Source organism: Pygocentrus nattereri, chromosome 12 (assembly GCF_015220715.1).
Source record: "Pygocentrus nattereri isolate fPygNat1 chromosome 12, fPygNat1.pri, whole genome shotgun sequence".
Lineage (NCBI taxonomy): Eukaryota > Metazoa > Chordata > Actinopteri > Characiformes > Serrasalmidae > Pygocentrus > Pygocentrus nattereri.
In genome coordinates, this window is record NC_051222.1 from 4,043,467 (window position 1) to 4,060,105 (window position 16,639).

A 16,639-nucleotide genomic window follows, 5' to 3' on the forward strand; every position below is an offset into this window, starting at 1 on the left:
AGTCCCCCCAAACACATTAATCACACAGAACAGCCAAAAGAACAAACATTAAAACACCAGCCGCCGCTCAATAATGCGAGTGCCCGACGGCCTAATGACCGCTAAACGATCAGCGGCGCTTTAAACGCGGGCGCCGGGAGTTTCAAGGCTCCGTGAGGCGAAACGGCGGCTTATCCCCGGATACAGGCCGCTTATAGCGATTATACAGCGGGCGCGTCGGCCGGCACCACATTCACTGGCCCCACTGATGACCATAAACAAACAGGAGCTGCAGCGCTGCTGGATCAAAGCCAAGAGCTTCAGCAGACGCGACTTACTCACGGAATGAATGACGCGCCGCAGAGAAGCCTCCTGATTGGCCAAGCGCCGTCGGCCCCAGCAGGTGAGGAACAAACCAAACAACACGCTGAAGACACAAGCAGCGCCATGAAGCTCCCGACGCTCCAGACACACCTGCACGTTTACCTGAATGCTGGAGCGCGCGAGGCTCAGGCAAGGACGGTTGAACGGAGGCCAGACACACACACACACACACACACACACACACACACACACCTCAGAGCACAGCAGTGACCTGGAGGGGGAGGGGGGAACCAAAGGCAGAGACCATGAATACAATCCCAGAACATTAGGAAGCGGCAATATTAAACTACCACCACCACCACCAATAATAATAATAATAATAATAATAATAATAATAATAATAATAATAATAATAATAATAATAAGCCACATGAAGAATGAAGATAAAAATGATGTAAAACTGAATCTTTACACTGTTTTACACATAAAACCACACAAACCTGATATTTTTATGGTTTGTGTTTCACTCAGGAGGAGATTTTATTTTAAACACACTGAGGAGCGATAATAAATATAAAACCCAGCGCAGAGCGGTTCAGTGAATGTGGTGCTGAACGTGTGAAGGTGCGTCAGTGTTTGATCATCAGAGACGCTGTAGAAGGACAGAGAGCCGGCCGGACAGTCCACATACACTCCTACTCTCTTACTGGACGGCTGAGCAGAGAGTTCAGTGATGTTCTTATTGTGACGGACAGAGTATCTGTTATCAGAGCATCTCAGAATCCAGGACTTTTCATTCAGTCCAAACCGACAGTCCTCACTGTCTCCTTTCCTCCTGATTGATTTATATGTTACTGCTATACGAACCTTCCCGCTCCTCTCAGCCTCCCAGTAACAGCGTCCAGTCAGACTCTCTCTACACAGAACCTGCTCCCAGTAATCAAATCTCTCTGGATGATCAGGATACGAGTGAGATCTCACACACTCCACCTTCCTGTTCCCGTCAGTCAGAGAGAGAAATCTGTACGCTGTGTTTGGATCCAGAGTGAAGTCACAGGAATCTGCACACAGGAAGAGACATTAGAGAGAGAGAGAGAGAGAGAGAGAGAGAGAGAGAGAGAGAGAGAGAGAGTGAGTGTGAGTGTGTGTTCGCGCGCGCGAGAGAATGAGAGTGAGTGTGTGTTCGCGCGCGCGAGAGAATGAGAGTGAGTGTGTGTTCGCGCGCGCGAGAAAATGAGAATGTGTGTGTGTTCGCGTGCGCGCGAGAGAGAGTGTGTGTGTGTTCGCGAGGGAGAGTGTGTGATCGCGTGCGCGCGCGAGAGAGAGAGAGTGTGCGTCTGTGTGAGTGTGTGTGAGTGTGTGTTCGCGTGCGCGAGAGAATGTGTGTGTGTGTGTTCGCGAGGGAAAGTGTGTGTTCGCGTGCGCGCGCGAGAGAATGTGTGTGTGATCGCGTGCGCGCGCGCGAGAGAGAGAGCGTGCGTCTGTTGGAGTGTGTGTGTGTGTGTGTGTGTGTGTGTGTGTGTGTGTGTGTAAGAGCGCGGGTGTTGGTTTGTGTAGTTTTGTAAGGACCTCTCACAGCCCCGGTTCTGGACTGCTTTGCTTGGGGGGGCAGTAAAACCTAATGAGGGGGCATGTTGATTGTCATGTTTTTGAAGCCAGAAATATATTCAAGGCTTGATTTGTGCATGAATGATGACAGCCAAGCTATTGATACTGGCTTAAAGTGATGTATGAGGTAAAGAAATAAAAACTTAAACCCCAATGATTAAAAAATACATGATTATGTAAAAGGAGAAAAAAGATGATCTAATTGTATTTCATTTTAATACGCCCCCTTAATTAAATTGCCATTACTAATAGAACAACTCTATTTCTTGAAAGGCTTTAATACAAATTTAAGTCAAAGCTGACAAATGTACCTACACACAGACTGAGAATACTCAAACGTGGAAATAGGAATGAGTGAGAATATTTAGATTATTGGGAAATTAAAATATAAAGAAAACAAAAGAATACAAATTCTGTAAAAAAAGGGGTGGGGTATTCGTCACATTTCTATTTTGAAAAAGAAAAAAATATGAAAGTACATAAAATAAGGAAAATTTTCTTATCTACTGCACTTTAATGGTAAAAAATCTGGTAAAGTACTGAAGTTTTTATTGATGTTATGAAACGTACTGGTACAATGCAGTATTTATGCACAGTATAACAAATTATGTAAAGACTATAAGTGCAAATGAACAACAGTAATCATATTTTCATTGAACACAACTATAAACCTATATATTGTGGCTGTAACACTCCTGCCTTGCAACGAGAAGGTCATGTAAAAATAATGCCAAGTTAAAAATAACGTAACCAAACAAACTATATACAAAAAATGAAATCTCTATATGCACACTGTGGATACAGTTATCTAAAACCTTTAGCTGAGCCTAAAGTTGCTGTAGGGGCTCTAATATGGCCAGATCAAGAAAAGAGCCATCGTGAGGGAGGAGACCATTAACAGCTGTCATCAAATCCAGATTTCTTCTACAAAATCTGTTCTTCATTTCATCAATGGCTCTGTCTAAAATTTCCAGAAGCGACCTCCTCAAAGATTGATTTGGTGTATGACATGAGTCACCAGGTCTGTGCCCTACACTGGAAAGCACCACGCTGTCAGTCAACTGTGTGTTCATAGTCCTTTTCCGCTTTGAAGGTGGACTCTCTGACATAGCCAGATCATTCAGGGATTCATCAGTACGTAGATCTTTTAAAGCACTCAGAGATGCACAGATGACCTCCCCAGCCTTACACAGGTCTACAGAATTGGCTTGCAAGATTGAATTGGCGGCTTCAAAATGGCAAGAACTTTTAAAAGGAACTTTCCAATTTCAAAGAAATTATGTTCTCATCTGCACTAAGAGCCCTGATGCCTCTGTGCATAAATCAACAGGTGCATCAGAATCTTCAGACACATCAGACAGAACTTTAAAAATGACATCTTCATTCTGCACTAAGCACTTTGTCACATCAAAATGACTGGTCCACCGGATCTCTAGAAGCTTTTTGAGAGGGGGGGGGTGTCATAACGCCGAACCACATAATGTCGCTGGAAAAATGAATGAAGTGTGCTAGAAAGTGCAAAAAAGGATTTAGCACGTGAATCTGCTTGCATTGCATGGACCACTGTGAGATGTAGCTGGTGATTATAACAGTGAATGTAGGGAATTTCTCTACCAAGTTTTCTTTGAAGCAGTGTCTGCACTCCACCTTTCAACCCACTCATTACAGCTGCTCCATCATAGCACTGACTTATGATGTGATCAGAACAGTAACCTCCATCAGAGAGATGCTTTAGTATTTGATCAGTTATGTATTCAGCATCTAGCTGATCTAAGTCAAGTAAGCCAATAAGATACTCTTCTGGAACAGAATTCCAGATGAACCTGATCATTAGGGAAAGGTTCTCTACATTACACCTGTCTCGGGTTCCATCACTCTTTATACAAAAGCCTGCTGTGTCTGCAGTGTCATATTTGTGTTTAATCTCAATCAAAACCATCTTTGCTAGCGTGTCAATGATCTCATTTTGCTCATCTTTCGATGTATATTTTGCATTCTGAGGAATATGTTTTGCTATATCTGCCAATTTAGGGTCTTTGGTTAAAGTATATTCAAAAAGCTTGATGAAAAGTCCAGCTGATATGTCGTCATTTTGACTCGAGTCCTGAGTCGACTCCTGGGTACCACGAAAAGGCAGTTCATTTACAGCCAAAAACCGAACCACATCCGCTATGCTTCGAACATAGTAGTGGTTTTTCTCTGTCTGGGTTGGACCCAATAGACCAGTGATGGTGTCACCGCTTGACTCTCTCTGTTTCTTTTCTGCCCACAAAGCCAAGCTCGTACATGACTCTGACTGGATGCGTGCTTCTGAAAGCCTTTATCATTGTCAAGTGCCGCTTTCCAGTTTGTATAGCCGTGCTTTGTGAATGCTAAATCTCTCTCATTTTACCCTCAAATATACGACACGGAAAGCAAAAGCATGCATCAGTTCTTACAGAACACTCAAGCCATGGCCTGGACCGATACCAGCTCGGATTAAAAGCCCGTGCTGTGTGGCCAAAAGTTCGCTCTGAAAAGCATTTAATACTGGCTGTGATGGCGAGGAAGCGTTTAAACCATGAGCCGCGACGGCTCGCGCGGGGGAAAGAGCACAGTCAGCTAACGCTGGTGGTGTTTGACATGGTGTGGAGGAGCCCTCGGGTGTGACACTCACACGGTCAGTTGATTGTTTTTAGATCAAAAAACGATGCATTGTAAGTGTTTCTACAGTTTATATTTATTAAATGAAAAATGCACAGAAAGACATCAATAAACTTAAGCCTGTGTTAGGAGAACCAAGTTAGCCTAACCGCTAACGGCTAATAAAATACTTTAAGCAACACCTGTGTAAGAGGTAAGTAACATTAAAGCAACGAAAAACCACAGTTAAGCAAATATTACCATGACGAAGTCAGTTTAAACTCAGAAGAGTGTTTACCAGTATACCTGCCTCTCGCTCACACTAACAGAACATACACTGCCCAACTGAACTGTTTGGGGCAGTCTGCCCATTTTTATATGACTCAAAGAGCCAATCAGGAATAAGCAAGGAAATATCTTCACGCTGTAAAGCAAAATGCATTTTTGTGATTGGTTCAGAGATCATTTTAAAAATAGCCGTTGCTTGCATTGTGCTTGGGGGGGGCAAAGACAATTTGGGGGGTGCAATGGTTGTTTAATATTCATATTTAACTGGCTGTGTTTATTGATGTGTTTGAGGTTAATGTGGTCTGATGTGGTCAGCATGTTCTCTGTTTTCTCTCGTAGGCTGTGGCGTATTCAGAGTCCATTCTGATAAGGGAGGTTTTCTTCTGGATCACAGAGGAAACTAAGAACTAAACATGAACCTGAAAGGAGACACAAAAGTGTCCTGATGCCCTGAAAGTGGTCATGTCTGAGTTTCATTACAGTGGAAAGGTTTTCAGTATGAATGATATTACTCTCTCATTTAGCTGGACACTGGGCAGCCACTTCATTCAGTCCACCTCCTAGTTTCTGCACTCAGGGTAACAAAGTATCAGAGGAACAGATGGACTGCAGTCTGTAACTGTAGAACTACAGAGAGAAACTATGTGGTCAGTGGAGCTGATAAAGTGGACAGTGAGTGTTTTTCCAGCCCACTTTCTTTTTGTGTTCTTTTCTTATTTTTTCTTTTTGTTTAAACACTCACCTGGGCTAAGTACCATTCTGGTCACCCCTCTACAAAGGTGGGACAAAGGGCGGCTGTTTGCCATGGCCTTAAGTAGAGGAGTCCACAGGTGTGCCAGGTTGGGCCTAATCAGCCTGAGGGCTTGTGGGAATCGGAGTTCTCTGTGCTTGTGGCGCCTCGCTGTTGTTGCCCTCTGCTGGCGGCCGACGGCGCAGTCTGATTATTCACTGTTACTTTATCATTATTTATTATTCACTGTTACTTTATCATTATTTATTATTCTCTGTTACTTTATCATTATTTATTATTCTCTGTTACTTTATCATTATTTATTATTCACTGTTACTTTATCATTATTTATTATTCTCTGTTACTTTATCATTATTTATTATTCTCTGTTACTTTATCATTATTTATTATTCACTGTTACTTTATCATTATTTATTATTCTCTGTTACTTTATCATTATTTATTATTCTCTGTTACTTTATCATTATTTATTATTCACTGTTACTTTATCATTATTTATTATTCTCTGTTACTTTATCATTATTTATTATTCACTGTTACTTTATCATTATTTATTATTCTCTGTTACTTTATCATTATTTATTATTCACTGTTACTTTCTCATTATTTATTATTCACTCTTACTTTATTATGAGTGATTTACATTAAAATGTTAGTAGGACAAACTCACGACTTTATTTAGAGCAGTGTTTGTTGTGTGAGGGCTTAATGAGAGACTGGGAAAGGTCTAACATGCTCATCAGTACCTAAGAACTACCTTTAAACCAGTTTTAGACTCTACCAGAGGATTAACACTTACAGTAGGATATCCAGTAATATGTGTCTATTGCGCTTACGCTGCTCTGTGTGTCCCTGAAGTGTTCTTTGTTTATAAGGTCTATTCAGGGAGCTGCAGTGAGATTATGGAAGGATTCTTAATATATATTGATGGAGCTCAGTCTTTCTGTATGGTGATGGTCTCACTGTCTCTATAGAAATCAACTCTCTAATCATATCAAACAACTGAAAACTGGAGTTCTGGTGATGCAGAAGGTGGATTTTACTGTGTGTCCAGGGTGACTGACGATGATGATGATAAAGCAGTAAATTGACCAGTAGCCTGTTGCCGCGCTTAACTGGCTCAAGGCTTCGAGCACATTGAAAGAAACATGTTTTAACGTTACATTAACAGATTTGTGTGACTGTAGAGATTCTGAGGAGGAACCTGGTGTTGACAGTAATGCAGAATTGTGTCAAGACTGGCTTGTGAGATTATGTGCAGTATTCCTTAAATACGCCCCAAAGCCATTATGATGACAGTTTGGTGGGGGGTGTGGCAAAGAGCCTCTTTCCCACAGGAGTCAACATCATAAAGATATATGTGTAAATGTCCCACCAGCCCTCATCTGAGTAGGTTTTCAGCACTAACAGGAGAAAGATGGGATAAATATTGACTGACAGGATGATCTAAACCCCAACCTGCAGGCTGAGGAGCTCCCATTTGAACATGGCAGCTGCATTTTGTGTTTACTTGTGTGTCTTTATCTTTATTAAAACTAGTTGGATTATCTGAAACATTTAAATGAGACAAATGAACAAAAACAGAAGAAATCGAGTGAGGGGCAAATACTTTTTCACAGCACTTTGAGACAAAAGAGTAACTGGAGATTTCAAATAATGTAAAATGCAGATGTTGCACCACTGCATTGATTAATGTCAGCAGCGCTGACAGATAAAAATAAATGAAATAATCAATAATCAATCAAATATCTCGGTCCATCCATCGTGTACCAAGATGATCTATACCGGCTAAAATCTGTTTATTTGTAGTCGTTTCCATTTTAATGACGCCTTTAAAACATCCTAATTAAAGTGAATCGTGTTGGAGCTAAACGTCCAGTGCAGTGTCGGTCAGCTGAAATGATCCATGTTGATGCTCCATAGAAACCAGCTGAACTGTAGATCAGCTGCTGACGGATTCACTCAGGGGGCCTATTCGTATTGGGACACAGCCGATTTGGAGTTCACACACATGATAATAGCCTCCTTTATCGTTATTAAATTTAACATGAGCTCTTAATGAGGCTTCATTAATTAATGCAGAATCTGCACTGTGTATAATGATCTGTGCACTAAAGCCTTTTATTTATTTATTTATTTATTTGTGGAATCTGATGTATTTTTCCACAATTCCTGTTTTATTATCCCAGTTTTCTCCCCTGATAAACTACCTGTTAATGCACTGGATGTTAATGCATATGGAGCCTGTGTAGTGGAGCACCTTCTGTTTGTGTTTTTCTATGTGGGCTACGTCAGTAATTAGGATGGGAGCAGGCATATATACAAACACCTTGGGGTCCTGGTGGCAGGTTTTGGTTCATTGCTGCTAGGCTAAGTCGATGGGTGTCTTGGTGCCGGCGTTCCGTGTTGTTGGAACTGCAGGTTCAGTCTCGACTACGTTGATCCAAGTAGCCTGGAGAATCAGCAAAGTCAGCACCAACTGCAGCGTCCAGTTTACAGCGCTGACCTTAGTACCCCAGACAGACTACAGCGTACACCCTGGGCCAGCTGCTGTTCTCTTAGCACTTTAATTATTCAGTTTTTATGAGTTTTAATTGAGACGCTGCTCTAACTTTTAAAGAAAGTATTTTACTGTCTAAGCTGCCCTCTAGCCTGTGGTCATGCTGTGTGTGCAGACAGGTATTTAGTGTCTTCTGAGCCACTGGCCAGAGTGGGTGCATTGTTTTAGTTATTATAGTTATTATTTAGTTATTATATTACTAAAGCAATGCACAACTACACTGTTATCCGATTTATATTATTATTATAGTTGCGTACATGTAATGTTTTTTCCAAAAGTAGTGGGATTAAGAATTAAATCACTCCACAAACACATAATCCTAAATTTATTGTAATGATTAATTTGCATGTACAGCCAAAAGTCTGATCCAAGCTCCAGTAATCAGGCATCAAAAAAACAGGTCACCTGTTGTAGTTTGAAATACTTTGGTTGCAACGCTATAAACTGTTCCATGCATGACTTTAACTAACAGCCATCCGCACTCTTCCATATGTATTTATTTCATCCCTCGTTCCTTGTATCGACTTCCATAGTATCCGCTGCGCAACTATCCTGCGTTTCCTTCAGGAAAGGCACATTTCTAGTTTTTACTACTATTATCTTTCCTTTAGTTATAGTCCAGTCTGCGTGGGGTTAAGTCTAGTCCAGGGAGTTTGGGAGGAATGTTTGGGGATGGACTGCAGTGTTCACTTGAATGGTAGAAGTTTGCAGTGCAGTGAGCTTGGAGTGATTAGCAGGTGTTGCTGGAATGTTTTTTTTCACGCGTCATTGAGAAAATGATCTTCCGTCATCGTCCCCCTTTACTCTAAGTACAGTTAAGCCCAGAAATATTTGCACAGTGACAAGTTTTGGTATTTTAGCCGTTTACCAAAACATATTCAAGATACAGTTGGATAATCAACATAAGCCTAAAGTGCAGACACTCAGTTTTAATTTGAGGGTATTCACATCCTAACTGGAGGAAGGGTTTAGGAATTACAGCTCTTTAATATGTAGCTGCCTCTTTTTCAGGGTCCAAAGGTAATTGGACAATTATCTCAAAAGCTATTTTGTGGGCTGCATGGGCTGTTACTTCATTAATCCATCCTCACTTAGGAAAGTAAAAGGTCTGGAGTTGATTCCAGGCATTTGCATTTGGAAGCTGTTGCTGTGAACCCACAACATGCAGTCAAAGGAGATCTCAATGGAAGTGAAGAAGAGCTTCATTAGGCTAAAAAAAAGAGCAAATCCATCAGAGAGATAGCAGAAATGTTAGGAGTGGCCAAATCAACAGTTTGATACTGGTGAACTTGTGAATTCAAAAAGGCCTGGACGTCCATGGAAGACAACAGTGTTGGATGATCGCAGAATCCTTTCCATGGTGAAGAAAAACATTTCACAAAAAGACTTCATGAGAGCAAATACAGAGGGTTCACCACAAGGTGCAAACCATTAATCAGCCTCAAAAATAGAAAGGCCAGATTAGACTTTACCAAAAAACGTCTAAAGAAACCTGGAACTTCTGGAACAGCATTCTTTGGACAGATGAAACTAAGATCAACCTGTACCAGAATGATGGGAAGAAGAAAGTATGGAGAAGGCTTGAACGGCTCATGATCCAAAGCACACCACATCGTCTGTAAAACATGGTGGAGGCAGTGTGATGGCATGGACATGCACGGCTTCCAATGGCACTGGGTCACCAGTGTTTACTGATGATGTGTCAGAAGACAGAAGCAGCTGGATGAATTCTGATGTGTACAGGGATAAACTTTCTGTTCAGACTTAACCACATGCAGCAAGGTTGATTAGACGTCGCTTCACAGTACAGATGGACAATGAGCCAAAACTTACTGTGAAAGCAACCCAGAAGTTTTTTAAAGCGAAGAAGTGGAATATTCTGCAATGGCTGAGTCAATCACCAGATCTCAACCCGTTAGACCATGTATTTCACTTGCTTAAGACAAAACTTAAAGCAGAAAGACCCACAAACAAGCAACAACTGAAGACAGCTGCAGTAAAGGCCTGGCAAAGCATCACAAAGGACACCCAGCATTTGGTGATGTCCACTGGTTTCAGACTTCAGGCAGTCATTGCCTGCAAAGAATTCTCAACAAAGTATTAAAAATGAACATTTTATTTATGGTAAAGTTAATTTGTCCAATTACTTTTGAGCCTCATTTCAGGGGCTTTGCAGAAAAATGGCTGCAATTCCTAAACATTTCATAGGATATTTTTGTGCAACCCCTTGAATTAAACCTAAAACTCTAAACTTCAGTTGCTTCTTGTTTCATTTTAAATCCAATGTGGTGGCATGCAGAGCCCAAATCATGAAGATTGTGTCACTGTCCAAATATTTATGGGTCTAACGGTATAAACCAGGGGTGGTGTAGTCTGGTACACCATAACGGGCCGCCACATATAAGTGTAACTGTATATTTCTGATTGGGCCAAAGTCAAAATATGAGTAATAAACATCTGTAGAGGTTAGCATAAATGCTAATACCCTTAAAGACAATGCTAGCTAGCTTACTTTACTTTTTGGACTCTTTACAAAATGATTAATCTACAAATAGTAGTTGGCTCAATAATATATGGCTGTAGTTTAGATTCTGGGGCAGTCTGTGAACGTGTAATAGAGCAAACTTGAAGCTGAAGTTGGGTTCTTCTTCGCCAGCTTCTCCTTCAAATTTTCCGTTCCACCTTAAATGACACCACAGTTACATTCTGATGCCTGTGTAAATGTGCATCATTTAAGGTGGATCAGAACATCTGGACAAGAAGCCACCATCAGCTGATTGTTCTCGTGTTCTTTGTGTTTCTCTAGTGTAAATGATGATCTGTTGTTTGTCTCCGTGTTTAGGTATAAAGGGAATAAATACATTGCTGCTGTTGAGTCTGGTGCAGCTGGCTAACGGTAACAGCAGCAACCAGACAAGCAGCACGGCAGGAAGGAGTGATGCTGTAAACACGACCGTGCAGAGCTTCATTTGTAGAAGGCTGTGTCTCTTAATCCAGCTCCCCAGAGCACCTGATCCAGCTAATGAAGGGCTCCATATTTACATTTAAATAAAAACACTGTTGGAGTTTCGGAAAATAATGTCCCAGTTACCTGTTATTCTGCCTAACGTTACCTTAATAGACACATGCTGAAGTGTGGAACACTGAAATTATTCATTTGACTGTTGCTGACTAAGCAGGTCAATAACCAACAACATGTTCATGCAGTTTGATGATGCAGCGGAGATTCACCCCGATCAGTGATGCCCTGCAGCACATCACAACATCCAGACTAAACAGAGGAACTGGAGACAGAATTCCTCAGTTTTCAGAAAGGTGTCTGTATCCAAATGGGGTTAAATAGTGTTATGGCAGTGAACAGTGGCATGTTTTCCATATTCATCAGACACTATTCACAGTTCAATTAGGACTGGATGACTGGAGTTAGAATCTATATGATGTTAAACGACATGGAGGGTCTTCACTGACAGGGGCTCCAGTAAAAACATCATTGAAGCTGTTAGACAGTCAGAATACAGTCTGACTCAGCGCAGCAATGTGGTCCTGGTCTCAGTTGGGTGATGAAAACAGACAAGCTGCTAAATGCTGTGACTACATATACAAACACAGTTGGGACTGTGAGACTGTCAGAACTGATCGTCCTGTTTTTACAGCCGTAAAGTGTTTTACTCTGTTTTACTTTAAAATGTTGAGAAACTAAAGAAACAGTTCACTGAAAAATCACATTCATCCAGTTTCCCCCTCACAAGCCTCACGAGCCAAAACCTGTTTGGTGTCTGAAGTTTGCTTCTTTAGCTTTAGCACTGGAGCTACAAAGCTAATTTAACTTTAGCTACATTAGCTTTGTAGCTCTAATACTAAAACTAAAAGCAAAGTTCAGACACCAAACCTGTCTCGGCTCCTAAGTTGTGTAGATGTTACTCTGCTGTATAAAGGAGCGTTCAGTCTCTTAAACTCCCTCAAGCTCACATTTCATTACGTCTGTGAAGCACTGGGACTGAAAACTTCTCCTCTAGTCTGAACAATAAGCTCCACATTATCAGTCTGCACGTTTAAGAACACCATATGTTATCACAGCTGACCAATCAGTAGCAAGGAGGTCTTCTCTCTAGTCACTCATCCAACCAGGAGGAACGGTGGGCTTTGGCTGTTTTCACCTGGAGCTGAACACACTGTACACACAGACCACCAGACTGACCATGAGAAACTCTTATTCTGGCTTCTTTCTCTTTCTGTTTACTTTAATGGGGTCTAGAATTGATGCTGCAAAGCAGGATGGGTCTTTAGGAGGACTGGTCAGTGATGACCAAACAAAGGAATGAATATATGCAGATGATTCACCACACCTGTGTTTGGGACAGTCAACCAGGTGAGGAGATGACGTGCGACTCAGGTTTGTAAAATAAAGGTTTTTATCCTCAAATTACTGTCAGAGGCGTTTTTGAGCTTTAAGTCCTGAACGTCATCTTCAGTGTTACAAATGAAGTGATATGTTTATATGATATGATTAAGTTAAATGGAAATGTTTAGCCACACAACAGTTTCTAGAATTTATAGAGTATTTTAAGATTTTCTTTACAGCTGTAGCTTCATAACATTAGCACTAACTCTTACAGGAGCTACAGAAATGGAGCATAAAGGTCTTGGATTAAACATCTGAATGTCGTGTTGTTTTAGAAACATATATAGCATTTAAGTAGTAGAAGAGAAACTTTAGAAGCCAAAGGAGCACATTCTTCTTCTTCTTTCGGCTGCTCCCTTTAGGGGTCGCCACAGCAAATCATCTGCCTCCATCTTGCCCTATCCATTGCCTCCTCTACTTTCACACCAACCATCTCCATGTCCACCTTCACTACATCCATAAACCTTCTCTGAGGTCTACCTCTTCTCCTTCTACCCGGCAGCTCCATCGCCAACATTCTTTGCCCAATATATCCACTATTCCTCCTCAACACATGTCCAAACCATCTCAACCTAGCCTCTCTGGCTTTATCTCCAAACTGCTCCACCTTCACTGTCCCTCTGATCTGCTCATTTCTAATCTTGTCCATCCTTGTCACTCCCAACGAAAATCTCAGCATCTTCATCTCCGCCACCTCCAGCTCAGCCTCCTGTCTTTTAGACAGAGCCACAGTCTCCAAACCATACATCATAGCAGGACGCACTACTGTCTTGTAAACCTTCCCTTTCACTCTTGCTGCTGTCCTTCTGTCACACATCAGCCCTGACACCCGTCTCCACCCACTCCATCCTGCCTGCACCCTCTTCTTCACCTCTTTCTACATTGTCCATTGCTCTGGATGGTTGACCCAAGATATTTGAAGTCATCCACCTTTACGACCTCTACTCCTTGCATCTTCACCTTTCCACCTGCCTCCCTCTCATTCACACACATGTATTCCGTCTTGTCTCTACTGACCTTCATTCCTCTCCTCTCCAGTGCAAACCTCCACCTCTCCAGATTCTCTTCCACCTGCTCTCTACTCTCACCACAGATTACAATGTCATCTGCAAACATCATGGTCCATGGAGCCTCCTGCCTGACCTCATCTGTCAACCTTTCCTTCACCATTGCAAATAAGAAGGGGCTCAAAGCTGATCCCTGATGTAACCCCACCTTCACCTTGAAACCATTTGTATTTTCCCAGTCCTCAGGTAGCTCCTCACTGCCCCCAAGGGCCTGTTGCAATTTTTCCCTGAACTGCCCGCAACCATCCTCCTCCTTCAGCTTCCACCATCTAATCTTTGGTTCTGTCTTTACTCTCTTCCTCTTCTTTGTTTCTAATCTCATTCTACAGACAGCCACCCTATGCTGCCTTGCTACATTTTCCCCTGGTACCACTTTACAATCTCCAATCTCCTTTAGGTGGCATCTCCTGCTAAGGATATAATCCACCTGTGTGCACCTCCCTCCACTCTTGTATGTCACCCTGTGTTCTTCCCTCTTCTGAAAATACGTGTTCAATGCCAAAGGAGCACATAAACCTTCAAAAATAAACTGGCTTTACAAAATAATCACTGTAGACATTCACACACCAGCCACTTCAGTAAGCCCACTTACTTGTTTCTACCCTCTGTCCATTTTATCAGCTCCACTCTGTAGCTCTACAGTTACAGACTGTAGTCCATCTGCTTCTCTGATACTTTGTTACCCTGTTCTTCAGTGGTCAGGACCCCATGGACCCTCACAGAGCAGGTACTACTTTAGTGGTGGATCCTTCTCAACACTGCAGTAAAACTGAAGTGGTGGGGGGGTGTTAGTGTTGTGCTGGTGCGAGTGGATCAGACACAGCAGTACTGCTGGAGTGTTTTAACACCTCAGTGTCACTGCTGGACTGAGAATAGTCCACCAACCAAAAATATCCAGCCAACAGATTCCTGTGGGCAGCGTCCTGTGACCACTGATGAAAGACTAGAGGATGACCAACACAAACTGTGCAGCAGCAGATGAGCTGTCGTCTCTGACTTTACATCTACAAGGTGAACCGACAGGGAATGAGTGTCTAATAGAGTGGACAGTGAGTGGACACAGTGTTTAAAAACTCCAGCAGCACGGCTGTTTTGAACCACTCGCACCAACACAACAATAATACACCACCACCCTGTCAGTGTCACTGACCCACCATCCAAATTATACCTGCTCCTAAGAACTGGCTAATTCTAGAAGTCTGTAATTAGTCTTATCATAATCTACAGAGTGCACCTATATGGTAAGATGAGCTGATAAAATGGACAGTGAGTGTAGATATGAGGAGAAGGGCTGAATGAAGTGGTCAGTTTGTGTACATGTGGTGTAAAATATAGAAAATATAAGTTTAAACAATTTAAAAGACAAAAAGCCTGTGAAACATTAGATGAACCAACACTGGAGTTCGGCAGCGCAGCATTATATGAGGATGAGGACTCGTCATTTTGTACACAGGGTCTTTTAGAAAACCTCCATGACAGCAAAGCACATTAACATGTGTTGTTCACTAGGTTAACTACTCTAGCTGATCGTTCCAGAAACAATGATTTTTCTCTTAAAAGCTGACTGTTTTCACATCGTGCCCTGAGGAGAAAATACCTTTATAGAAGATGATGAGTCCTCATCAGTTGTGGTGATAATTCATTAGTTAATCTGAAGGGGCAGCCTCTGTTACTCTAGCAACACAAAAACTTTCAGATTTTTTGACTGTTTATAAATAACAAAAATACAAGTCTATTCTTTTATGCACTGTAATATTTTGTGCCACATAGGTTTTTAAAAAATAACACCAGGACTGTCACCTAATAAGTAAGCATACAGTCCAGCGCTGTCACCTAATAAGGAATCATACAGTCCAGCACTGTCACCTAATAAATAAGCATACAGTCCAGCGCTGTCACCTAATGAGTAATCATACAGTTCAGCGCTGTCACCTAATAATCATACAGTCCAGCCCTGTCACCTAATAAATAAGCATACAGTCCAGCGCTGTCACCTAATGAGTAATCATACAGTTCAGCGCTGTCACCTAATAATCATACAGTCCAGCCCTGTCACCTAATAAATAAGCATACAGTCCAGCGCTGTCACCTAATGAGTAATCATACAGTCCAGCCCTGTCACCTAATAAATAAGCATACAGTCCAGCGCTGTCACCTAATGAGTAATCATACAGCCCAGCGCTGTCACCTAATGAGTAATCATACAGTCCAGCCCTGTCACCTAATAAATAAGCATACAGTCCAGCGCTGTCACCTAATAAGGAATCATACAGTCCAGCGCTGTCACCTAATAAGTAATCATACAGTCCAGTGCTGTCACCTAATAATCATACAGTCCAGCCCTGTCACCTAATAAATAAGCATACAGTCCAGCGCTGTCACCTAATAAGTAATTATACATTCCAGCGCTGTCACCTAATGAGTAATCATACAGTCCAGCGCTGTCACCTAATGAGTAATCATACAGTCCTACATTAATTTCAGTTGATGTCTGTTTATTATTTTGATTTTATTATTATTGTGATTTCCTTCTCTGTGGTTAACAGTGTGTTATTAACTGTTACTCCCATATCAAATTAGTCAGAATACAGATTCCTAATACATGCACTTGTTCAATTTACTGGAAGCACTGATTGAAAACCACATCGTGATGTAATTTATCGCTCTATCATTCTATCATTGTATCGTCCAGCCTTTACACACATTCAGCAACACACAACCACTTCAGTGTCACGGCTGTGCTGAGAATGATCGATTATGGTGATTAATCTATGAATAATCATCTATAATGACTGATCAATCTATGGTGGTCCTGTTTCACTGTTCACCGTTTATTATGTTGTTCCATGTGTAACATAATGATTTTATGGTGTAAACTACTGGCTAAACATACCAGCCAACTCCTCACTGATGTTTCACATTTTAAAATATTCATGCCGGCCTCACAACAAACCACTTTTCAAGCCATTTCACTGGCTCAGACAAATTTCCAGTGTCTGAATAAAATCATGACAGTCCTGCTAGAGTCGCGTCGCGCT

General features: G+C 41.7%; 1 protein-coding gene across 1 annotated transcript in view; it reads right to left on the reverse strand.

Moving 5' to 3' along the window:
• Positions 1 to 730: 730 nt before the first annotated feature.
• LOC108416016 overlaps positions 731 to 16,639 on the reverse strand; it is an 89,469-nt gene continuing 73,560 nt past the window's right edge. The window contains exon 16 of the mRNA XM_037543597.1: positions 731 to 1,364. Within this exon, the coding sequence (XP_037399494.1) occupies positions 844 to 1,364 (521 nt within the window). The 3' untranslated portion in view covers positions 731 to 843. The remainder of the gene's footprint in view (positions 1,365 to 16,639) is intronic.